Source organism: Arachis hypogaea, chromosome 5 (genome assembly GCF_003086295.3).
Source record: "Arachis hypogaea cultivar Tifrunner chromosome 5, arahy.Tifrunner.gnm2.J5K5, whole genome shotgun sequence".
Classification (NCBI taxonomy): domain Eukaryota; kingdom Viridiplantae; phylum Streptophyta; class Magnoliopsida; order Fabales; family Fabaceae; genus Arachis; species Arachis hypogaea.
The window spans coordinates 99,275,961-99,302,206 of NC_092040.1; the positions used below are offsets into that span (position 1 = coordinate 99,275,961).

Sequence of the window (26,246 nt, forward strand, 5' to 3'; positions counted from 1 at the left end):
TATTTATGTCCTATATTAAAATTATAAGAGTTTTTAAAGAAGACCAATTTTTCAATTTTTTCCAATTCTTTGAACCATCCAATTTCTAAATATGTTCTAGCTAAACAAAAAAAAATGTTGAAAAGAAAGGTTAAAAAAATTGAAAAGAAAAACCAAAATGAACGGAAAAAAAAATCATGGAAACGTGATCAACGTGGTTTTGTTGCACCATGTGTGCAACGTCGTTTTGAATAGAAATATCAACCATAAAGAAACCAAGTTGGTTATTCTCTCAAAAGACAAACCAAGAACCATAACAAATATAAATTTTATAGTTAAAATGGTTAAGGAAATAGACTTTGAAGTCTAAGCCTTGAATCAAGACATAACTATAGACTTGACGAAGATTTACAAGCCACTAATGCAAGTAATGTGATGATATTGGTTAATTATTAAAATTGGGTGTGTTTTAATTAAAAACTCTTAGAATTTGCAAAAATAATTTTATTATAGTTGAATGATTTGATTTTTTAAACTTAAGTTAAGGAAACCTATAATGTTAATTATAATGATTTAATTTAATTTTTTTAATAACTATTAAATATATCATAAAAAATAACTAACATCTTACTTACAAGAGGGTTTGTTATAAAAATCATGTAAAAATATATAACACATCATTCACATTTCATAAAATATTTACTATGTTGCATTGGCACAACTTGTATTGATATATCACAACTAAATATAATCTAAAGCAACCATATATGTTGATATGATCTCATGTTTTCATCTAACTAAGAAAACTAAATCAATTACAAAGGTATAAATATATCGTTCACATTATTTTCCTAAAACTAATTTCTCATATTTTATGCACACAATTTATATTCATAACAACTAAATATATTATGGTAGAAACCAATCATATATATTATATTGATAGTCTAATATATATAATATCATTGTTTTGTCAATTTTTAGCAAATCGATGGTGGTTCGATATATAGTGATTTGGGAACGAAACCTACTCCTCTGTGCGAGTACCAGTTTTCTATAAGTGTATCAAAACGTCTTCGATTAGACAAATATTTAAAATAAAGACAAGATAAAATTGTAAATTGATAAATTAATCTTAGAAATTGAAATTCTACAAATTGAATAGATGGTAAATAAAAGGATTTGCATAAGAATCAAAAGAAAATAACAGAATAATAAAGTGTAAAAAGATAAATCAAATCGGAAATGAAAGACAGAAGAAATGCTTGATAAATGAAATTAAATTAAACATCAATTTTACAAACAAAGTTGAAATTGAAATAATAAAAGAAAGGTGGAAGAAACCCTACAGAAAATTTAACTCGAATGCAAAATCAGGAAATCTTTGAGATGTGAAATTGCAAGAGTGTGTTTTTTGAATCAAATTTCTAACCACTATTCTCTAATTCTTCCTAATATATATAGGCTATCTTACATAACGTTAATTGAATCACATTAATTACAATTAATTACAATTAAAATAAATTACAATTTTAAAACACAACCGTCCTTGGTAACTGTTCTCGCTACACAATTGTAGATATTTTCCATGTGATTAATTATCCACTAACCTTCTCACCTCTTTGACTACTCGACCAAATCCTTTGAGAGCCTTACTCGATTTCTCAATTCAAACCTTTTTTCGATTCGGACCTTCTCCTCGATTTGGCTGGCTCGATTAACTTCCCCTTTTCGAAAAATAAATTTTGATCAACAATCATCTAATTAGATCACGAATATATTTCATCATCAGCGTTGAATCTAATAAATCTAACAAAAATAGTTAAGAAAAAAAAAGTGAAGATTCATATATAACTGTTTTCACATCAAGTTGATACTTAAAATTGTTAAATAATAATTTAATTAAATTTATCAAATTATTTAATGATTCTTAAATATTAACTTCACATAAAGATAAATTACACGTAAATTTTCACTAAACAAAAAACATTTGATTAAATTTGTTAAGAAATACTAGAATGTCATCAAAATTTATTATTTTTGACCATCAATTAATCATTAATATTTAAAAATAATTGAATTATATAGTAAAAATATAAGTTTACAGATTTTTCCTTTAATAGAATAAAAGAGTGATTAATAAAAATAGGATCCACATTTTGAATAATAATAAAATAATAAAAAATAACTATAAAAGAAATTATATTCTCTCTGTATATCACTCTAATCTGTACAGTAAAGTGCCCTTTAAAAATATAGAACAAAATATATTATTAAATTATTGGTGGAAACTCACCTGCAGCAGTCTACTGCAGGTGAAGTTGCTTCTGGATCTTTGACACGTGTTACTGTATGGTTTAAAAAAAATCAATTTATTTTATACAAATGGTTTATTTAAAAAACCGGTTTAAATAGATCAAATAACTACTTTTAAAATAATTTAAATTCTTTCTGCGTGTTATTCCTAAATTCCTAACAGATGAATTTGATATGTTCTTTTTCTTCATTCATATTGACCAATTTTTCTTTAAATTTATCTGAAACTTTTTTTATTTATTTTTTGTCAAATTATGTATACAAATTGTTTGAAAAAGTAAAATTTAGTATTCTAAAAAAAACAAAATTCACGATTTTTTTTATAGAAATGGTATAAATGATATCATCTGTCTCTGTTTCTATTTTCTTAATGAGTTTTGTTTTGTTTCCCATAACTTATATTTTCAGTTGCTTTTAAATTAAGCTGTAAACAGATTTTAAATTAAGCTGTAAAAATATGTTCAATTGCAAATTTATCGTTAAATTAAATTTTATGGTAATCAATCAATTAACTTTTATTTTACTAATAAACTATTTTTATGCAAATTATTGTTGATTTTTCAATATTATTCTATAAATAAATTATTTTTTTAAGATAATAAGACTATAATTTATTTGTCTAGAAATTATGATTTCACTATCATGCACGTTTTTGTGTTTTTACTTATCAACTAGAATTTATTTTTGAATGAGATTAGAATTTATTTTCAATAAAACAAAAGTATCTAATCAAAATATTAATTTGGTCTCCTTAAATAATTGAACATAATATTATTAATTTTGTCTACAACAAAAATTTTTAATAAATCTTTTCAAAATAAAATTGATTCAAAAATAGAGAAAACAAAAAGAACAACTAATGAAAATATTTATTTTGATATTGCCATCAAGAATAGGATAGCCATAGAAAAAATTCGACCAAATGAAAAGGACCTAACTCATACAATTAAACTACCATCATATCATCACAATAAACTATAACATCACCAACTAAAGAGACATATAACAAATATGAAAGAGATCATGCCAAAATTTCAACAATGCTCATGCTATCAACTAGTCTACGTTATACCATAATTACATTTTTGTCTTCCATCACATGAAATTGCCATGAATTATCTTGGTATCTATGACCCTGAACATCAAAATGGTGTGATGACATAAATATGTACGTATTTATTAAATAATTTTCATCATTCACAGAGGAATGAATAAAAACATAAATTAAGAAATACATTCGAAATAATAAATTTGATTAAGAAATATAAATAAAAGGAACATACCTAATTGAAAGTTTCATATTAGTTCTGAAAAAGGGGATTGAAAGAGAACGAATTTTACGTGCGAAACAAAGAAGAAGGGAATAAAAGTAACTGCTTGGTCTAATTCAAACCGATTTTTTTAAATAAATCATTTATATAAAATAAACCGATTTTTTTAAACCATATAGTAACACGCGTCAGCCATCCAGAAACAACTTCACCTGCAGTCCAGTGCAAGTGAGTTTCTGCCTTGTTGTTATTTAATTGGTACAATCAATGTGGATTATCCATCACATATTTCACCGGCTCTCTTGAATGGTAGTAAATCATAGGATGTAACTGAAATTTGAAGTAAAGTAATAGGAAAAAAACAAGAAGGCGACAACATTGATCTGAAAGGGAATCCGATTCGGAATCCGATATTAATGGTGATGGACAAATACAAGAATTCAAAGGCTGCTGAGCCTATTCATTGGAACTCAACTACATATCGTCATGTCACAAGAGGCATGACTTTAGGATTATATCAAAACGAGTTTTCTTGTCCAACAGGTACAACCAATTTTGGACATTGAAGTTTTCTTGTTCGAATGCATGAAGCTCTTTTTGTCCTTCATCTATCAAATTTAAGCAAAGTTATAAATATATGTCAAATAGAGAAATGGTATAGCATGTTTGCTTAACTGTTTGCTTGTCATTTTGTATTGCCAAGTTCAAAGAGGCAAAAGAAAAAGTTTTGTTCAACTCTCTTTATCTTTTTGGATCAGTCGTCTCGTGGGAATCCTTTGGGTACTTGCTCAATCTCTAGCTTTTTGGAATTAATATATATATATATATATATATATATATATATATATATATATATATATAAATCAGTTTTTGCAGATTTTTAATATCGACATTTTAGTTTCTTAGATTTCACAAAATAATTCTTAAGATTTATTTCTATCCTACAATATAGTTTTCTCCAATTTTTAAGGATTTTTTTGAGATTTTTTAAAAATTTTTAGAATTATTTTGTACTTCACTTTTTAAATTAAATTGAAGAAAATTGTATTTTCTAAGGAAGATAAACATTTGTATTATTTTATATATTTCGAAATCTTTAAAAATCTCAAGGACATATTTAAATTATATATATTTATATATACGCTTTTAAAAAAAAGAAATGCAATGCTTTCGAATTTTAAACTCTAAATACTAAATCTAAATCATTAATATAAAATATAATAAACAAAAAATAATTAAAATTTATTTAATTAATAAAAAATTCAGCACTTTTTACTTAATAAATAACATTATTTGAATAGGAGCATTATAAATATATGTCATGGGTTTTACTTGAACATATTTGAAGTTGGTATATCGGATATGTTTGATTAAGCATTTAATTAAGTAGAATAGTATATGCATAATGTTTTTTTATATATTTTTTAATATATATTTTTTATTTTTAATATTAAAAGTGAATGATAAAAAGTGATAGAAGATAAAAATTTATCTTGTTATAATCTTGCCTGCTTTTGATTTTTTTTTTAAATTTTTTTGGTTTATCACTAATGAATAATTAAAAGTCTAACAAAAAGTAATTTATTTTTACGAAAGTAGTATTTTGATGAGTCCATCCAACGAGTTTTATAGGCTAATTTTTTTAGTAAATAGGTTTTACAAAGAGTCTAACTTGACCTATTTAATAAATGAGTTCAATCAAGTCGAACTACACATAGAGGTGGCAACAGGGTGGGTAGAGATGGATTTTTGCTCTACCCAATTCCGCCATGTCATATAACAATCTGCATAAAATCTACTCCGCTTTTACCTATGAGTAATAAAATGTTGAACCCTAACCCTCCTTGCGGATATCCGCCCCTATAATTATTAAAATTCAATAAATAAAATTAAATTTCAAAATTTATATAACTATCATCACATACATAACATAAATTAAAGTAAAAATTTAAATATGATACAATGTTATTAATCATTTACTAATTATTTTACATATATTATACATATTATATATTAAAATTATATATATTATATATATAGCCAAACGGATAGAGGCGGATATTACCTAAATTCGACCCCGCCTCGTTCCTCCCAAGAATCCGTCCCACTAAAAACTCGCCTCGATGCAGAATGAGTAATTACCTGCCCCGAACAGATAGAGATGGAGTGGATATCTGCGGATTCGGGTGGTATTAGCATCCCTAACTACAAACTCTTATTGAATGTTCCAACCTACTCCTATCACTAAATAGTAAATACTGTAACTCCCATATATATATATATATATATATATATATATATATATATATATATATATATATATATATATATATATATATATATGTTCCAAACATTATTTATTTTAATTATTTATCACTAGGCTAAACAGGCTGCAACTTTTTTTTCTTTATAATTTTAAAAGCGTATTTAGGATAAATGCATACACACCTATTCTAGGTGTCATAAATCTATTTAATTCTAACTTCTAAAAGTGATGGTAATAAAATAAAAACAACAATATACTAAATAAATAAATATACTAAAGTAATCTAATATTAATACTATAGTATACATGAAGTGTTTCTAAATTTAAATTATTTAAAATTACGTTTTCAAATGAGTGCTTGTGTTTGAGTATGAGGCTCCCTATCGGCTCCTTAGTTCTTTTAGGTTTGGTCAATGCAAGGAGTCAGGATTACACAGGGACAGATACATTTATAGAATTGTAGGGATAAGTATCCTGCTAAAATTTAAAAATATTCTAAATAGTATATAAAAATTATGTATAATTATCTCCTTTGTGTTATTAAATTTGATTCTATTATGTTATTTTATTTTATGTTATATATATTTTGATTTTATTGTTAAATTTTTTTAGATTTGTCTTCCATTATGCTTATAGACTACCTTGTAAAATATTATTGGAGTAAAATAATAATTAAGTTTTTAAAAATTTTGATTTTGGACTAATTAACTTCTAAAAAAACAGAAATATTTAATAACAAAAAAATATTAGTTAAAAATAGTTAGAATTTGCCTTATTTAGTCTTCATTAATTATTGCAGCAATTAATAAATGCTAAATAAATCAAGTTCTAATTTTTTTTTGTCTTCTTAGTATTACTGGAAAAAAATACCAATTTGGTCTTCTAAGATAGCAAACGGTGGACACACGATATCCTTCTATCAATTCATCAAATAAAACTTAATGGTTATACTTATATGTACTGTTAATTACTCTAGCGTCTCTATCTATGAAAGATAGTCATGTAGATAATAATTTTGGAACGAAATTTCACTTATTTTGATAGAATTTATAATAAATAAATAACAGTTGATAAAGTGTATATAAAAACTCAAAAAATAATAAATGTTTCACTGGACAAAACTACATCATTTTTCTACTCATATGACAATAATAAAACATGTACCATTGTAAATAACAAAATATATGCACAATTTCGTTTCCTTTCGCATTATTCGATAAAATGACACACATATCCACTGTTTGCTATTTTAGATAACCTAATTGATACTTTTTTTTTTCTTTTAAGGACTAATTAGTTTAAGATCAATATCTTGAAGGATCTAATGGTTACTTTACTAATATTGTTATTTTTGTTGCATCGTGAAGGAACAAAGTTTCTGCTGCAAAAAGTGAACAGTGTGAAGCGTGCACCAATGTCGAGAATCCAAGTAACAGCACACAAGTAGAACCTTTTATCCATAGGAGTATTTGTTTATTGTTTAAGATGCAAGGAATGACCATTTTGCTCTTCATATATATATAGATATGCTCCACTATTCAAAGATCAAGAAGAAGGAGCAAACGTCTAGTAGTGAATGCGGTTAAGAAGAAGGAGCTCCTTTCAATCCAATACGAAGGGCCAAGGAGAGGCAAAGAGCTGTCATCTCATGCATTCGGCTACCCTTAACGTTCTTATTTTAAGATGTTAAGTTTCGCCAGATGCATGACATGAGAGCAACTCAATCCGCCTGCTTAGCTCATCCATTGGATTGAAGGGAGCTCCAATTTTCACTTCTTTTCTTTTGTTACCTTTTCTCCTTTGCAGTTGCAGATCATGTTTTCTTTCGTAGAATTTTTTCAAAGCAGCATGTTTCACAGGTTTGTCTCTTCCATTCTTTATATCAAACAAGTCCTACTTACTTTCTTCTTGATCATGCATGTTTTCAGGTTTTCGAGTTATGCCAATTAAGGGAAAAGAGAACATCATCCTTTTGCTTACCCAAGAGAAGAGATCTTTCAGAAAGAGACATGATCTTATTGTTTAGCTTCTTCACTCACTCAACTTTGTATTATTTCAAGAGGAAAATAAACATTTGCTGCTGCTGTATTGTTGAATTTATTTATATTCTTTGCAGCATTGATACTGTCAATCTTTTTTTGACTGTCAATCTTAATGATGTTGCCATTGAAATTATTAGAAACAAATAAAGTAATATTTAGTTTTAATGATCAATGTGAGAACAGATTTAAGAGAAGTTCCTTCACAATCGTTTCTAATGTTATTTATGATATGTATACAATGGTAATGTTGAACGAGGCTCACATTAACTTAACCTCCTTGGAATCTAGAAATTATTTATCTTTCTTTAATGTTATTTCCTCTACTTGGCTCAATAGTCGATAACAAAATTTCAGAGTAACGGCTTAATTCAGTCTTTCATTGATTTCAATTCAAAGTGCATAATTGGTTATATACCTCTTAGAAAGAGTTTCCTCTACATTTTGAATTCACATGCAACAGCACCACCATTAGCATCATTGCAGAAGAGAAATGTCATGGTGTTCAATATACGCATGAAACAACTCAAGGGAAAAACTAAGGAGTAAAAAGTCACATTGAAGTCTTTGTTGAGTATTAGGAATGGACCATACCATACATAGAACACACAGAAATCGTATTATTATTAATGCACCCTGAGATCACACAAGAAGAAACTAGAGAAATTTATTTTATAATCTGATGTACCAAATTTGTTTACATTTTTGCATGCTAAGAAGCAAAGAGCCTACTAAAGCCAAGGGAAAATAGCCCAAGCCAGGCCAAAATAGAGTTGTAAGGAAAAAAGAACACAAGAACTCCAACATAGGCACTTCTCCTTGTATTTGATTTCAGCAATATGATCAGTTTCGTAATCAATCTCCCTGCAAAAGAACCAAAATCAATTTTTGTTCACATCCGCAAAATCATGTTAAAAATGATAGATTCTTTGGAAATGAGACTACAATGATATTTGAGTTCATAACCTATAGTTAAAGGACATGCAAATATTACTAGTGCCTTTTGAAATAAATACAATTAAGGCAACAAATTCCAAAAGCACTATGTTTAAGATTCTTTATTTGGTCAAAGAGGCTTCATTATGCAGAAGTTTCAACTTTCTGGCTTCTCAACCACATTGAAAAATATGTCAAAGAACAAAATAACATGTGCTTCTAATTAAAAAAAAAAAAAAAAACCATCAAATTAAGCAATCAAACGTTCCCCACCAAATATACCAAATAACACCAATTATTTGTCATTATCAAGTTTATGAAATTGCAGTGGGGCAAAAATCCAAACTTAGTGGATGCTCAATATAATGTTTTCCTTACTATCAACACCAATTCATTTTAAGCTATAAATATATAATTTCTCACAACTTAACTCAACAGTAATCCACCTTACTACTGTCACACCAGTCACCTGCATCAATTTTCTCTTAAATAAATTTTAGAAATTAGAGAATCTAAATTGAGAGGTCTTTGGTGACAACGATCAAACCATAGCCCCTCATGAAAGTTGATCTTTATATTCTTGTGCACGTCAAATCGTAAATGATGCGTAGTTACTCTCTCAACCAAAGTTTGGGATTTGCTCAATCACAAGTTGTTATTGAGCATCCCAAACTTCAAATAAGCAAATCAAATTCTTTAAAAGTCGGAAACATAACTGACTAGTAACAACATAAAGGGATTTCTACTCAGCATTGGCATTTTCCGTCATTGGTACAATTATTTCCTTCTCTACGATTTGCCTAATAATATTTTTACATATATAGAAAAGTAAATAAGAGAAACAGAAATGAAGTTTGAAATTACCGTTTATTTATCCACAGGACAGTCTAGTCATTCAGACTCAACAGCCTCAGGTTTTGGACCTAGTTCAGAAAATAAAACAAAGCAAAAGAAATCATCACAAAAAGCACCAAAGGGCAGAGTAGAAGACAATTAATTGTAACTGAAAGGATTAACCACAAAGCATATTGTTCCAGATCTTTCCAGCTATAACATTATAGGGTGAGTTTTAATTTGATTCTTCTACATTATGTTAGTCAAAAATAAGAAAAAGAAAATACGCGTATTCATTTCTTTTCCATTTCCATATTTATCAGAATATAATACTATGTACCATCCATCAAATATGGGATACAAAATACCCAAAACATACCATTTCATCCATCAGCTACAAACAATCACAACTTGAGATAAATCGCATACACCTACTTGATAACTCTATTCCATTGACCATGAAAAAAATATTTGTTAAGTGCCTTTTCTTTTCGAAATTTATTTCAGCAGATAAGCAGAATCAGATAAAATTGGATTGGTTATCCATTAACCAAAGAAATATTGGAATTAATCCAGTCACTTACTATCCCATCTTTCCTCCATCATGAAAATGAAGCCTTTACAAACAACAATAAAAAGAGGACCGAATTCGAATATAAAAATCAAACAAGCATGAGAAATGAAATAATCAAGAGACACGCGCTCAAAAATGAGCAACAAAAAGGCACAGCTAGGCATATATTACACACGCACCACTTAACAATTCACAAAACCCCTTGTGTATTAAACAAGAGAAGCCCAAATTATCTTCCATGAATGTAAAATATCCAATTCCTCAAAGCAAGTTTCTCTTGCACGAATTCCAATACCCCAAACCCAAATTACGTTCATCGCATTCAATAATTGGCAAAACCCCGTGCATATTGATAATGAGAAATCACTAATAACGAGCAAGTCTTAACGTAATTTTGAATTCAGGACCCTATAATCAATGACCTAAACAAAGAGAAAGGTAGAAGGGGGAAGGGAAAGGGTACCGTGGAGAGAAGGGTGGCGACCGTCCTTGCCCCAACCAATGCCGCGGGTGGAATCAAGGTACTGCTGAACGAGGTGGCGGCATTTCTGAAGGTGGTTAACGCCTTCGATGCGGTAGCACCATCGCAGCTTCTCCCTGATGATCTTAGCCTTCTCGATCTGGATCCACTTCTCTCTGACAATGTGCTCTCTCATCTCCAAGAAAGCCACCGGATCCTTGTACGGATTCTCCGGGTCGAAGTCGTCCGGCGGCGACTCATCGAACTCCACGTACCCCTTCTTTCTTCCCATTCTTCTTTCCTTTCTGCTTGCTTCCTCTGTTCTCACTGATGCTGCTTCACTTGTCTTCGTCGTCGGTACTGGGGTTTCTTCTTTTCCTTCTAGCTTTCCATTTTGTTGGGCTCACATTCTTCGCCTCTGTGTCTAAAGGCCCATTTTGTTTCCTGGAAGGAAATTAAAAAAACTCTTTCGTCCGTTTAAATAATTGTTAGGGTTTAACAATTTATTAATTTAAATTCGTAACGAATAAGTTCTTGATTTATAAGTTTAAGAGCTATAAAAAAAAACTATATGTTTCTAATTAAATTACTGAATAATTTGTCTTGCTGCTAAGATTACTATTAGACATTTTTTGCTATATTCTATTTGAGTTAAAAGATTAAATTGATTTCTAAAATTTGACTCAAACCTTAATTTAATAATTGAAATTTTAATTTATTCAATTTAACTCATGTTAGGGAGTTATACTAGAGTTTCTAACAACTATCTAACAGGGCAATTAAAATTTTATACCGCAATTTTATCCTTAAAAAATTTTTAAACCTTAATTATCAATTGCTGAAAGTTTGATAGATTAAATTCAGTCTACTTGAAAGTGATATAGTAATTATTACGAACATTCTTTTAATTGATTTTTATTTTGTTTATTCAAAAAAATTTATCAGACTTTTTTATTTAAATAAAATATTATATTTCCTAATTTATTTAATAATATAACAAATTATATTTTTATGTATTATATCTCAATTATATTTTTCATATATAGGTATTATTCATACTCCAACCTAAAATTATAAAATCAGACCTAAAAAGAATAAAAGTCCACCTAATCAAGGTGGCCTCCTCTACTACTACTTAACCTCGTAGAGATCGGGCGCCACAAAGACAGTTCAACCATACTTATTCGAATCAGTAACTACTTCCCCAAGATATATCCCACTTATTTAGAAAGAAAATCTCAACAAACTCCTTAGAAAAAGAGAACAGTTAGCCACCAATAAAGGTGAAACTACTCTAAAATGTGATTATATACTCTACTATAAATATATTGACACTCTCTGGTATACTTAGAACCCAATCTCCTAAAAACCTGTCTAAATTCTTTTTTAACTTAAGCATATGAGTCTCTTGTAGATATCACTCCTATCTCCTCACGAGAACTCGGACGACGGCACTTCGACACCAGCACAAGTCGGATACTGCCTGAGAAGGAGTCTGAACCTCACGTCAGACCCAAATACAGCCCAGTTTTAGGTAACCCCTCGGAATATTGGTGCTGTTGTCGGAGACCTGGAAGTTTACACCTACATATGACAGACAATCAATTTGAAGACGGCCATACGGCATTCGAGTTGGAACCAGAGCCTCACAATGATGACCTAACACTTACATTGCCTCCACCACAGGAAAGAACAACTGTCCCCCCTCCCCCCCCCCCCCCACGGGGAAAGAACGTCAGCAAACCCCCATCCGTGACAGATTAACTCAGAAGTCCACCCACCCGAGGATAAAGGACCTCCACATCCGACGGAAATATTAGGGTTGATACATGGACATCACGGCCGATTGGAGCAGCTCGAGTGGGAGGTTGAACGACAACGAGAAGCAGAAAGAGAACTACGAAAAGAAGTACGACAATGAAGAGAGCTAGATTCTGAAGATGAACAAAGCTCTGACTCTGGTATGTTTACTTTCTTAGGGTTATTGGTTAATTAATTTATTTGGCAACTGATTAGGTTAGCTTATGTGTTGAACTTTTTTTTGGCAGATTTAGATGAGGATGATGATGACCTTGAAGGTGACTCAGATGCTGACTCATGGCATTCAGAAGATTCTGGTAAACAGTTGGACTCTGATGAGGAATCACCAACGGTATACCCTCAATTTAATGAGAAAACTAAGTTTGGGCTTTTGAAATTTGAGGTTAGTATGATATTTTAGTCAAAGGCTGAATTTATGCAAGCCACAAGGGATTACACAATTCAGTGGGGTAGAAATATTTCATTCGTAAAGAATGATAAAGTTAGAGTTAGAGCTGTTTGTTAGACTGAAGATTGTCCATGGGTTGTATATTGTGCATGTAACAAACAAGACGGATCTTGGCAAATCAAAACTCTAGTTGATAGTCACACCTGTCCAAGAAGGAGGAAGAATAGAGCTGCCACCAAAAACATGGACACTTAGTAAATTAGTACCTAAACTTAGGAAACATTCCACTATGAAGCACCGAGAGGTTTATAACTAGTTTGTAAGAAAGTGTAATATGTATTTGAATAGCACATGTATTACTAGAGCCTTGAAAGCTGCTAGAAAAGTTGTAGAGGGTGATGAAATAGTATAGTATGGGTTGTTGTGGGACTATGCTAATGAACTACTGACTAGCAACCCCGGATCCACAATACAAGTTGGTGTCATCCCCATGCCCGAGAGTCCACCCCTGTTTGAACAATTCTATGTCTGTCTTGATGATTGTAAGAGGGAGTTTAAGGCAGGTTGTAGACCTTTGATAGGACTGGATGGAGCGTTTTTGAAGACATTGCATGGGGTCAAATCCTCACAGCATGTGGATAAGATGCTAACAATCACATCTTTGTAATTGCTTATGCTATTGTCAATGTGAAAAATAAAGATAATTGGCAGTGGTTCCTGGAGCTAATGCACAAGGATTTGGGAGAATACAGGGAGAACAAATGGTGCTTCATCTCGAATATGCAGAAGGTAAGGATGATATTGATATACGATAATACGTTCTAAGTATCGATTTAATTTAATGAAAAGTGTTTGAGGGACTGTTTTGATTTAATGAAATTATTTAAGGGACTAACTTGATTAAGTATCTTTTTGTGTGTTGTCTTCTTTACAGGGTTTAATCCCTGCTATTTAGGAGGTGTTTTCAAGGGTCCATCATCGATTCTGCGTGTGGCATTTGTGGCGCAATTTCTCAAAGCAGTGGTCAAGCTGTGAGTTAAAATATTTGGTGTGGGAATGTGCAAGGTCGAGGACAACAAATGAGTTTAATAGAAATATGAACAAAGTTAAGTTCATAAATAAGAAAGTTTGGGAGTATCTTGACAAGTGGCCGAAAGATGCATGGACTAAGGCGCATTTCAGTGAGGTTCCGAAGGTGGATAACATATGCAACAACGCATGTGAATTGTTTAATGCCAAAACCAAGCACGAAAGGAGCAAGCCCATCCTGACCTTAATTGAGGAAGTGAGAAGGATCATCATGAAGAGCATGATTGACAATAGGAAGAAGTTATAGAACTATCAAGGAATTCTGCCCCTTGTTCAGCAAAGTAGACTTGAAGCAATGACATCCTTGTCTAGTCATTGGGCTCCTCAGCGGTATGGTGATGAAAAAGAAGAGTTTTACGAAGTGCATGGCTGGCCAACCAATATGGTTGTTGACCTGGAAAAGCGCACATGCACTTGTAGGTTTTGGCAACTCACAAGTAACAATTTCAACACTAGTCGTGTTACACATTTTAATTAACAATTTAATTTGTTTGAAAAGGTATGCTGTGTATGCATGCAATATCAGTCATATAGGATAAGAATGACAAAAGGGCTGAAGAGTATTGTCATGACTGGTTGAAGATGGAAGCATATAGGAGGACTTACTGTTTCAATGTCAATCCGGTAAAAGGACAGGATCTATGAGAAAAAACACCACATCCTGCTCCAGTCCCACCCCATTTAAACCCAAACCTGGAAGACCGACAAAAAAAAGAAGAAGAGAGAAGGATGAGTAGCCAACTGGGTTAAAGACAAAGATGAAAAGAAAGTACAACCCAATCAGATGCACGTACTGTGGTGAGGTTGGCCACAACAAAAGAGGCTGTGCAAAGAAGAAAGCCTTGGATGCTGAGAAAAATGTCAGGCAAATGCAGCTGCAACTGGCAGTTATTGCTCCTGCTGCAGATGCAGCTGATCTTGAAGTGAATGTTGTCCCTGTAGAACATGATAATGTTCCAGAAGTAATAGCACCATTGCCTTTACTTCTAGCACCCATCCCACTCCCTACAGAGATTGACATCAGCCAATCTGAAAGCATTCCACCAACCCAAGCTATACAACAGGTTGTATAATCACTGCTCAAGCGTAAAAAAAATATCACCTTTATTTTATAAACTAACAATTGCTTTTGGTATTGGCTTATGTAGGATGAAGTTGTAGCTAGGCCACCTAAATTACAGGTGATTAAAGCGAAAGCAAGAGCTAGATCCTCCCATAAACCTACTATAGCTGCACCAGTGGCTATCTCGGTTGAGACCATCAAAGGGACAAGTTCTGCAACTGCTAAGAAGTTGGCCAACTTTATGACTTTTGTGCCTACTCTAGACTTCAAGCACTCAAGGAAGAATGATAAACAACATTGATTAGAAAATAATGTATAGGGCTGCTTTAGTTTTTTTGTATAGGACAAATGAAGTACCATATTAAACATTGTGGTTATGTGTAATCTAAAAGTTGTATCTGTCATTTTCTTTTGGTGTAGCCTTCATTTTTAGGATTGGATACCTTATGAATTTGCTGTGGTACTTATCTTTCAGATAATGTGACAATTAGTCTTGAATGGCAGCACAATGTTAATGACTACTTACTTTGATTACTTATCCTGTTTATGGCTTAATCTTATAGCAACAGTGATATTGATTAATTTGCAATATTCTAGAATGCAGTAATTGAGAGTTTGGAGTTAATCATAAATAGCACTAATCAAACATCTATTCTCATTCAATCCATCCAACTCGATACAACATTACATTTCAACAGAATTGTGTTTACTTGGAAGTACATATCAAACAACAAAGGATCACATTAATTACAACTATCACAAACATAAAAATTATTAACAATTTCAAAGATCTAATTTCAGCTTCCAAACTACCCAATTTCCATGCCACCTTCACCCTCCATTCATCATAATCACTTTTAACCTGCAATTCAGTTCTAGAATCTTCCTTTACACCACCTTCAACCACTGCTTGATAGTCATTATCATCAACTCACTTAAAGTAATTACAGTGACTGTCCTTCTACAAATTGATAAATCAGAGACAAAAACAATAAAAAACATCCAATAACACAAAGCAAGATGGAAAACCTTCAACTTTTTCAACACCACTCACCCGGTATCTTGGAAATGCATAGAATAATCTATCTGGGTTCTCTGCTGCCCCAGATTTTTTTTTATCACAGCCTTCAACCCGCAGAAACATTATTCCTCATGAGTCTTCCTCCTCATTCGCATTGAAGCACTGGAACCGTTACTGTCGTGCGACCGAAAAAACACACCACCACTACGACCTCCATTTTCCGTCTCCATCCTCCCGACGACCCAACAATTCCAAGTTCTACCCAACTATGGGGCCATATAATTCTTGACCGCGACTTATTTATCAACGAATTTAGGATTAGGGTTCATCATCCAAGAGACTCATTTGAATTGTTTTAACGTACTTACCTTGTCAACAACCCCAGCGTACACGTAGGCATCATCCACCCAGGCAGTTAACAAAACACGTCACCCAACGTTTGCCAGCTCAGTAAAGGAGATGACAGAAGGACGAACGTGGTCATGTCCGTCATCTTTCGGGAACGATTTTGATTAACTTTATCTTTCGGAAACTGATATAGAAATCGAGGTATCTTTCAGGGACGATTTTGACTATTAACTCATTCTTACATTCTCATTTAAATATTTCATGTGACATATTCCTATTATATATAGAATTACAAGGATGGGCCTAATATGCGAATGTATGGTTATTTTCAAGTTTCATTCATTCTCTCCTTTATTATTATTATTTTTTAAAAATGTTTTACATTTGGAGAAGGCATGATTAATTTAATCTGCAGATTCCATGGTCTGCAATGCATTATTCTCGTCCCAAACATGATCATTATGATGATCATGTGAATTCAAAATCACATAGATGGTTGAAAGATTGTGATTAAGCTCATCAGTAGCCAACGGTTGATTTAATAGCATCTAATATCTGCATAAAATAAGTGGCAGAACTTATTACGGAATCTCAAGGATGCTTAGTGTAATTTACCCTATAAGAAAAATAAAAATATTATGTGTACACCAAAAATCAACTATTAAATCAGTCCTCATGTATTTGTATATAAATACATATTTGTTTAACTCATTTTTAATTTGTATTTTATATTTCAATATATATTATATATTGATAACTGATTTTTTGTGTACACCTATTATGATTGTAAAGAAAATTAAGGCGAACAGACAAGTTACCTTATTCTTGGTTGGCATGTAGAAGGGCTCAAACACCAAAGGAAAAGGGGTGTCTAGACCGCAGATTCTCGCCACAGGGGCTTCTAACTATACCACAAATAACGAAAGAGACGGTTAGAAATTCGTACCGATACTGTTGAATATGGTTAAGTATGAATGCAATTTCATATACTCTACAACAATAATTTGGCTGAAGCATACCCTCGAGAAGCAGCGTTCAACAATAGAAGCGGAGATTTCAGCACCAAAACCTCCGGTTACCGGAGCTTCATGACTAATCTATACATCCCATTGAAAGCATCATGTGAGACACTCCCTCCATTCCACATTGATGGTCATTTTGACCTTTTTTTTATAAAGTTATAAATCAATGTATTTGGACACATTTATAAATCCGGATACACCCGTTTTTTGACCGTTGAAATTAATTTACTCACAAGTAGCCTTCCTGTCTTGTTAACTGAGGCCTCCACTGTCTCCTTATCCCAAGGTATTAATGTCTTTAGATCTATCAGTTCACAAGAAATTCCTTCCTGTAAAATGTCACAATTACTTGAAAATTTTAAGAAACAAGTAATATTTTATCATAGACAAGCAAATTGTGATTTTCAGTATTTTTCTCATATTATGATTATATTTTATGATAGACAAACAAATTGTGATTTTCAGTATTTTTCTCATATTATGATTATTTTTTCCCCAACGGTAAGTAATTTAAGAGAGTTTCAACCACCAAATTTTCCACTGGAAAATAAAAAGAAGAATCTACAAATGGGATGCTCTAAATAGTTTTATATATGAAAATTAAATACCAACAACCCAAATTGACATACTGCTCAACTACAGTTTCACTTAGACATATGTACATTGACACGACATGAAAAGATGTGCTTATCATTTTGTTGCCTATTTTTTCCTATTATATATGAATTAAATACCAACAATATTCTTTATTTAATACTAAATAAGTTATGTAGCACTTGCATGGCATATTGTTCTGCATCTGTATTCTGTAAGCTTCTTAATTAAGTTATAAACAACTTGTCATATTGGGTAATTCCATTTTTATTACTATTACACATAATAAATAAAAAAAGTACTGCCAATTGATATACTAGCACATATAAAATCAACCATACTAGGTCTAGACAAAAAATCAGCCACTAAATGAACTATTTGAACTATTTTTATAGAATATATATTAAAATACAAAATACACGAGTTAAACTACACCTGTATTTATACACAAATACATAATGGCTAATTTGGTAACTGATTTTTGGTGTGAACATAGCATTTTTGACATAAAATAGATGTGATATATTAGTTTCATGTCTGTACTATTTGACCGCGGTTTCCAATTCTAGTCTCTGTTATTTCTTTTGTCAATCATGGAAACAGAATCAGCTTCCCTCTGACATTAGAATTCTAAAAAAAAATTGTTTCCTTCCACATGTAACTCAACCAAGCGTATGATAAAATATCCCAACCCCAAATTCAATTTGTTTTCCCTTTCTGGAAAAAAAAGATTGATTCCAAAAACCAAATATAATTCTTCAACAACAACTTGCCCAACATACTGTAAACCATGGAGAATTATTGTGTGATGCAGAATGTATGTTGTAACCTATTTTTGCGCCAATGCAACTTACTTTTTCAGCATCTAGACAGGCTTGTTCCATTACAGATAATTGAGCTCCCCATCCAACAAGTGTAATATCACTTCCCTGCCGAACCACCTGAGTATATGTTAAAAAAATTTATCAGACTAAAATGTTTCACAGAATTATCATTCTGTTGTTATGACGAACTTCTAACTTCATTTCATGAATTTAATGCGACTTGTGTTGTACCTCTGCCTCGGATAGTGGCAACATGTAATCATCCTCTGGTACTTCTTCGACAGCCAAACGATATAGCCACTGAAACCAAGATTCAAATGATTTAATTTTCACAAGTCAAATGCCATAAAGAAGCTGAAGACATAATTCTCATGATAAAACACAACCTTCGGTTCAAAAAATACGATAGGATTTGGATCTCGAATGCAAGACAGCAATAACCCTTTTGCTTCTCGGGGACTTCGAGGGATGACCACCTTTAAAAGAAACACTCGAGAGATTTCGTAAAAATACCAACCATAAAACAACAGTATTCTACAATAAGATCATTAATTATATGAAATCTGTGTATACTCTTGGAAGTAAACTGCATGCAATAGGTATGTAACTTAGGTTCAAAATCGGTGATAATGGATTTTACGGGTTTCATATTGATGGTAGCAGAAATTCCATTGTAACCTTGCTTCAAAGATGTAAGAATACATGTCATAAACAAGGAACAAGTATAAATCATATTACCATTTGTGACTGGTCAATGGATTTTAAACCATCTCTGATTTATATTATCAACCACAGGGGTTAAGATGCTCCTGAATGAAATCAGTTTTATGCTCAAGGCCTAAACAACACCAAGCATATCATTGAATAAATTAATGGTACTTCAAAAAAATTTGAGATATCCTGCCACGCTTCATCTGGGAGGTAAGATGCAGGTGCTTTCTATTAATTCCATTATTTTTAGCTGTCTTAATTTGATGACTAGATTTAGGCATGCATGTTCACTATCACTTGGTCTAAACCGATGATCATCTTACACATGAAGAGGGCCTTTAAACAAAAATGAAGAAAAGTTTAATCAGCAAAAAATGAATGTATGAAAGCACCGTACTTTGATACCAGGAACATGACAGAAAAAAGCCTCAGGGGATTGAGAGTGGTAATGCCCACCATGGCCCACAGCTCCATAAGGGGCTCTAATCGTTAAACCTATAGGAGTGAGTAAAACAATTTTCATGCAACAGGTGAAAATAAAAATAAGCCAGAACTTCCAACGTTAAAGCAGGAAAAGAAATTTACCACCACAATTAAATTGATTCCCACTTCGGTATCTGAATTTAGCAGCTTCGTTGACAATCTGGAAACAAAAATTGATCAATTACCTATCGAATGTTAGCTTTGACTAAAACTAGCCGTGAGAGGGGAGAATGCCTGATCAAAAGCAGGAAAAATGTAATCTGCAAACTGAATTTCTGCTATGGCTCGATTGCCCTGCCATGTAAAATATAAAAGGAGTTTAAACAATTGTTACATCAAAAAGAGAAGGAGAAGGAAAACTAAATTCGTTGGTTAAAAACTAGGAAGTAAAACCATTTTAAGCTCTGAGACTCACCATTGCTGCTAGACCAATGCCAAAGCCAACGATACCCTATGAATAGCATTTCAGCACAATTGTTTTAAATCAATGCTAAAGGAATACTAATTACAAATAATTAGAAACATACGTAGCAAGAAAGAAGTAAAGAAGTTCACCGAATCATTTTTGGATCTTCAATTAAACACATCTTCCTAGAACTGTCTAGTGAGATTTTAGAATCATAACCAATCATAAAAATTTAAAGGGAGAATGGGAATAGAACAAGAAGAGAGAAAACGGAAAGGCAACAAAGAAGTAAAGAAATACTTGTTCACATAAAGGAGTATTGAAAACCCTTTTCTTCCCAAATTTGTCTGCTAATCCTGTTGTACAACGAAAGACCCCACCAAAACTCACATCTTCTCCGAAAACATAAGAACTGAAATCAAATGCAAGAGAAGATGAGGTTGAACATAATATTGATTCTATACGAAAAAATAATTTTGTTTCACACAGTGAGAGTTAAGAATATGTAAACAGGAAGTTAAAGGTGTACAAGAAATACATACACTTATATCAATTTCATTCAACAATGGGATCAAATTAATCCTAGAAGAAATAAAATCATATGATTTTTTTTAAAACAATTGCCTGTCGGAAGCCACATGTTATTTCCTAGACATGTGTGATATGAGTGGATTGAATTCTTAATCAGTATCATATTTGCTTTTAAACTGTCCAGAGGCTACATTTTCATGGAATGCATTGTTTAGCATCTTTGATGGGTGTTGGGTACAACATAGAGACTTAAATCAGTTCTTGTTTAAACAGTTTCGGGAGAAGGAAGAAAATAAAAAATTTATGGCAATTTGTGATTTCTGCTACTAGTAAGGGTATTTGGATAGAGCATAACACTCACATCTTTAAGGAGTATAAAATGTTTAGAAGAGTATCTTTTCCCACAGATGCATTGAGATTGGAGAAATTCGCTCCATTTCTATGCTGCTGCTTGTGTATTCTTGTATATCCTAATCTTTTATAATGAGGGATATATTATGCTCCATAATTAGTATTATCCTTCTCTTGTTAATAATAATACTTGTTCTTTATGTATGTATACTAGGATAGTAGGATACAAAGCTTCATATTAGCAATGGTTAGATTTAGTTAGTCAAACCTAAAGGTAAGAGCCAATGTCTAAATAATTGAAGCTCAAAAACCATCTTCATTCTCTCTTACTTTTTCTTGGTTTTGATTGTTTACTATCGCTCTACCACTTCACATTAGCGTAGAAAGCTTATAATCAAAGTTGTTGCGGACAAAGTTTCTACGTTCTTGATAAAAAAGTTCTCTCTATGGAAAACTTAAGCATCATTGAATACACACTAAGATAAGTAAATTTCATTCCCAAAATCATGTATAAATGTATTATTATACAAGAGAGTTGAAACATAGAATTTCTAATACTATTTGTTATCTCAACTATTCAATAGGATTAGCCTATTAGTACCTAATAATCACTTCTCCAATATAATGGAACAATTCTCAATATGATTTCAGTTAATACAACACAATGTTATTACTTCCCACTCCCCTCTCTCCCAACTCAATGCACATTATACACAAAAAAAAAAATGCAAAATATAGAAGGACATTTTTGAGTAATGCTACATAACTAACTATTTTCAGCCAACATCAGCCAATTTTTTTTAAAATTAATTTGTTTATCTTAAATTCTACACCCTAAATTATAATCCTTTTGACCCTAAATCTTAAATTATAAACCTAAACACTCGAATTGAATAATGCTGACTACCTAAAAGTTAGTTCCATGTACTTTCTCTAAAAAGACAATCATAACAATAAAAACAACAATAGTAACAATAACAATGATGACACATACCGTGGATCAGTGTCCAAAGCAATGTGGAGAGCTTGGTTAATTGCAGAATAAAGGTTCAACGATTTGAGACCTTGCTCAGAACCGCTCTTTTGGATGCATGAAGAAGAAGGTGAACTAGAAAAACCTCTCTTGGAAACCCAAGGGATCCATCTTCCAATTCTTTGCACACAGCTTCTTGACATCTCTAATTTCTTTTTTTTTTTTTTTTTTGCGAGAGAAACTTGCTCTGACAAGCTACCTAACACTAGCAAAAAAAATATAAAAAAAGGAGAAAATTAAAAAGACGATAAGTTTGTCCTAAATTATGTATGTTGATGGTAACTCAGAAATTGTGGATTAAAAGCTTAGGTGATGCAATATCAGAGTTTCAAAAAATGATATATATGATGGTGTTGCGTGCATTTGTGGGGAAGGTAGAGATTAGAGAAAACACATTGACAACGATGGATATAGAATGACAAATGAAGAAAGGACAAAGCACAGTTTTTGGTAAGGGTGTTTGAGTTGCGGTTTGGATTGGTTGAGACTCGTGATCTCATTTGATCTGAACACTAATTTTACTTGTAATGCAATTTAGATTAGATAATTTTTTAAAGAAAATTCAATCCAATCTAATCCAATTTCAATCGATTTGGATTGAATTGGATTTACTGTTTTATAAATTTAAAAAAAATTAAATACATATAACAAATCTCTAACATCAAATTTTTAACGGTTCCGCTATGTTACCAACAGCATATCTGCTAACTTCTGCCAACTCTTATTTATAATTGTGTTTCATGGAAGTGTGCTCGTGGATGTGTCTAATAAAAATGTCTTTTTTATAACTGTGTTTAATAGAAGTGTCTTTATAGATATATTTTCTGGATGTGTCTCTTTATATATGTATTTAAAATATATTAATTATTAGACACATCTACGAACACACTTCCATGAAACACAAATATAAATAAGAATTGGCAGAAATTGGCGGATAATATGTTGGTACCCTATACTTTTCCAATTTTTAATAACTAATAATGATATAATAAGTCTTAACAATATCTTAAAAAACCAATAATAATACAAGGATAGAATAAAATTATAGGTTAACTAATATAAAATAAATCTCATTTTCAACATAAAATATTTGTTAAATAATAATAATATATGAATAATATAAAAATCTATTACAAATTGAATATATTATAAGTAAAAATATAAATATAATAATAAAATAATAATATTATAGCACACAGTGGATTGGATTGGATTGAATCAGTTTTAAATTGATTAGAAATCCAATCCGATCTATGCAATTTGTAAAAAATAGAATCCAATCAAATCCAAATTAACGTGGTTTTAATTGTTTTTTATTTGGATTGAATTGGATGAACAGATTAATTTAGATCATTTTGAATTTGAACACCCGTAGCTTTTATCATAATTATCAGAACCGACCGGACAATTTACCCGATTGACCCGGTCTTAATTAAATAAAAATATAAAATTATAAAAAAATAAATTAAAATCAAAAATTAAAATACATGTCTTTACAATCATATTAATAATACATTATAAAATGATATGTGGTGTTTCCCATGGTGTTTGTGATGAAGGCATTTTTAAAATCCTAGCAAAAAAACCCTAATTAAAAATTAAATTCAACCAATTATACCAACTCAATAGCACCTGTGTAAAAATGAAATCAGTCAATACAAGTATACAGCAACAAAAAATTTGAGGAAGTTATTATTTCAGCAACAGCAACAGCAACAGAGCAACAAATTCAACCACCAGTAACAATAAATCAGTGAATTCAGCCCTGATAATATCAAACCACCAGCCCTGATGATTTACAGCAATGATTCAATGAAATTGAAAAAAGAAAGAACAGGGAAGAAGCTGACCAACTGAAGACGACGACGACCGCAGACGCTGGTTGACTGGTTCCCTTTTCTTCTGACGCCGGCAAAGACGATGGCAGGGAGGGCGACGGCGACACAGTGAGATCGCAGCGACGACACAGCGCGTGACGACGACCTTGAGTGCGACACAGTGAGTGAGCGAGCGAGACCGGAGAGTCGGACCGGCGTAGTCTCGGAGACGTCAGTGAGTGCGACGGTAAGGAGAAAGAGGTGGAGAGAAGAGGATGACGGTGAGGAGAAGGAAAAAGACTGTAGAGAGACGGGGGACGTTCATCACCACAGAGTAGGTCATTGGGGGGGGGGGGGACCAAACGACGTCGTTTCAAGCTAATGAAATTTAAAAAAAATTCAGAGTGACCCGGATCCGGTAATTTAAACCGGCCGGATCACCGGTTTATTATACCCATACGTGTCGAACCGAGTTCACTTGAACAGTCTGCAAGGTGGCTCGGTCTAATCAGGTGATCAGATTTTCGGTCGAACCGAATTTGATATATATGATTTTTAGGCTTTTAGCTACTTGTTTTTAGCAAAAGAATAAATAAATAAAATAAAAAAATCAGATAAGGTTTGAGACTAGGTTGAGTCAGGTCCCTGTTCGCCAAACCTACGTAAGTACGTAACCACTTTCCAAACATGGAATTAGAAGTGCTTTTTATTCAAATAAACAAGTTTAATCCCTGCCATACACATGATTAAAATTATAATTTTAAGTTATGTTAAATTTTATTTTAATTATAATAATTTAATTAATAAAAAAATAACTTATATGCATTATTTTTCTTTTTTTAATATAGTGTTATTAACTATAAAATAGTTATTTAATCTACTTTTTCAATAAATCAGGCATATATACTTAATATGACTATAAATAATCTAGTAATATTTAAATCTACCAACAAAATTTTATATGTTGATTTACTTTGAAGTAAGAAAATATCAAAATCAGCTCAAAATGAAAAATAAATTAATAGAGAATCCTAATGCAAAAAATTTTGTAATAAACAATAAATAATTTAAACCTACTGAATAACAATTCAATGCTATCCTTTGATACCTGTCAATATATACATGAAACAACACTATATCGATGTTTGTATATAAAATTATATGATTACCGTAATTATAAAATTGTTTGTCAAGAGAATAAAATTATACGACTTTTATATATATATACAAACGATATGCATTTTTAATAGAGATACTGGATACTGAAAAAATTATATAAATAAAAATTATTTAATTTTAATTTCAATTTCATATAACAAAACAGTAGTTTTTAAAAATTATGGAATCTTTTTTTGACATATGTATTATGCCATACGTATAAATTATACGGGTTATTATATAAATTTATATATATGCATAACAAAACAGTTTAATATTATATATTTTCTACATTAATTATATGCCAATGGTTTAAAAAAGAGATATATAAATATGTATAATATTATTGTTATATATGAAGTAATTTTATATTGCTTTAATTATAAAGACTTACTATAATTATACAAAATTTAATTTGAGAAAATAATTTTCATTACCATAAATAATATACTAAAACTGTTAGTATATTATCTTCTTTATGGTTAATTGAATTTATCAATGATTTTCTCGTGTAAATCGTTATTACCCAGTTTTTAATAATGACTTAATATACAAAATTTGAAATTGAAAATTGTTATTACTAATTCAATTAACTGGTTAATTGAGTAATAATTGTCAAATTATTAAGGTACAAAATCATTGATTTACTCAATAGATTTTTATATATTATTTATATTTCAAGTAATAATTTGAAATTATATTATTTATCCAAGTAATAATACTATTATTAAAAATTATTTTTTGCATTGATTTTTAAATCAATTATTAAGTAATTATTTTTGTTAAGGTAATTGTTTATAAATTATTTCAAATTATATTTTGTTAAGATATAATTATTTAGATTATTACTCATGACACGGGTATAATTTCATTTTATACCAATTAATTAATTATAATTATATGACATGGGT

The 26,246-nt window shown here is 31.1% G+C and overlaps 2 protein-coding genes across 3 annotated transcripts; both read right to left on the reverse strand.

The window, feature by feature from the left end:
* Positions 1–8,467: 8,467 nt before the first annotated feature.
* On the reverse strand, positions 8,468–11,188 carry LOC112802213 (NADH dehydrogenase [ubiquinone] 1 beta subcomplex subunit 10-B). The gene is made up of 3 exons (XM_025845316.2): positions 10,679–11,188; positions 9,672–9,730; positions 8,468–8,735 (listed from the first exon to the last, which is right to left on the reverse strand). Exons 1-2 carry the CDS (start codon positions 10,965–10,967, stop codon positions 9,699–9,701), a joined length of 321 nt encoding a protein of 106 aa, XP_025701101.1. The 5' UTR covers positions 10,968–11,188; the 3' UTR covers positions 8,468–8,735; positions 9,672–9,698.
* Positions 11,189–16,727: 5,539 nt separating this feature from the next.
* LOC112802214 (2-oxoisovalerate dehydrogenase subunit beta 1, mitochondrial) lies at positions 16,728–24,575 on the reverse strand. 2 transcript variants are annotated; one of them, XM_025845317.2, is made up of 14 exons: positions 24,211–24,575; positions 22,322–22,565; positions 20,746–20,857; positions 20,455–20,490; positions 20,274–20,333; positions 20,142–20,199; positions 19,954–20,051; positions 19,232–19,321; positions 19,077–19,145; positions 18,876–18,962; positions 17,661–17,756; positions 17,425–17,502; positions 17,224–17,310; positions 16,728–16,960 (listed from the first exon to the last, which is right to left on the reverse strand). In XM_025845317.2, exons 2-14 carry the CDS (start codon positions 22,501–22,503, stop codon positions 16,925–16,927), a joined length of 1,089 nt encoding a protein of 362 aa, XP_025701102.1. In that variant the 5' UTR covers positions 22,504–22,565; positions 24,211–24,575; the 3' UTR covers positions 16,728–16,924. The 2 variants fall into 2 exon arrangements, with proteins under 2 accessions (XP_025701102.1, XP_025701103.1); XM_025845318.3 differs by having other exon boundaries at positions 22,322–22,559; positions 24,211–24,567.
* Between the last annotated feature and the right edge of the window lie 1,671 nt (positions 24,576–26,246).

What these genes read in the sequence shown, in the direction of transcription:
- LOC112802213 (XM_025845316.2), bottom strand. Translation starts at nt 10,967, where the DNA reads ATGGGAAGAAAGAAGGGGTACGTGGAGTTCGATGAGTCGCCGCCGGAC. An exon ending in TCGCCACCCTTCTCTCCACG is followed by an intron (nt 9,731 to 10,678) that starts GTACCCTTTCCC and finishes TTTCTGAACTAG; the next exon opens with GTCCAAAACCTGAGGCTGTT.
- LOC112802214 (XM_025845317.2), bottom strand. Translation starts at nt 22,503, where the DNA reads ATGTCAAGAAGCTGTGTGCAAAGAATTGGAAGATGGATCCCTTGGGTT. An exon ending in GAATCAATTTAATTGTGGTG is followed by an intron (nt 20,052 to 20,141) that starts GTAAATTTCTTT and finishes TCACTCCTATAG; the next exon opens with GTTTAACGATTAGAGCCCCT. An exon ending in GTCATGTTCCTGGTATCAAA is followed by an intron (nt 19,322 to 19,953) that starts GTACGGTGCTTT and finishes TTTCTTTTAAAG; the next exon opens with GTGGTCATCCCTCGAAGTCC.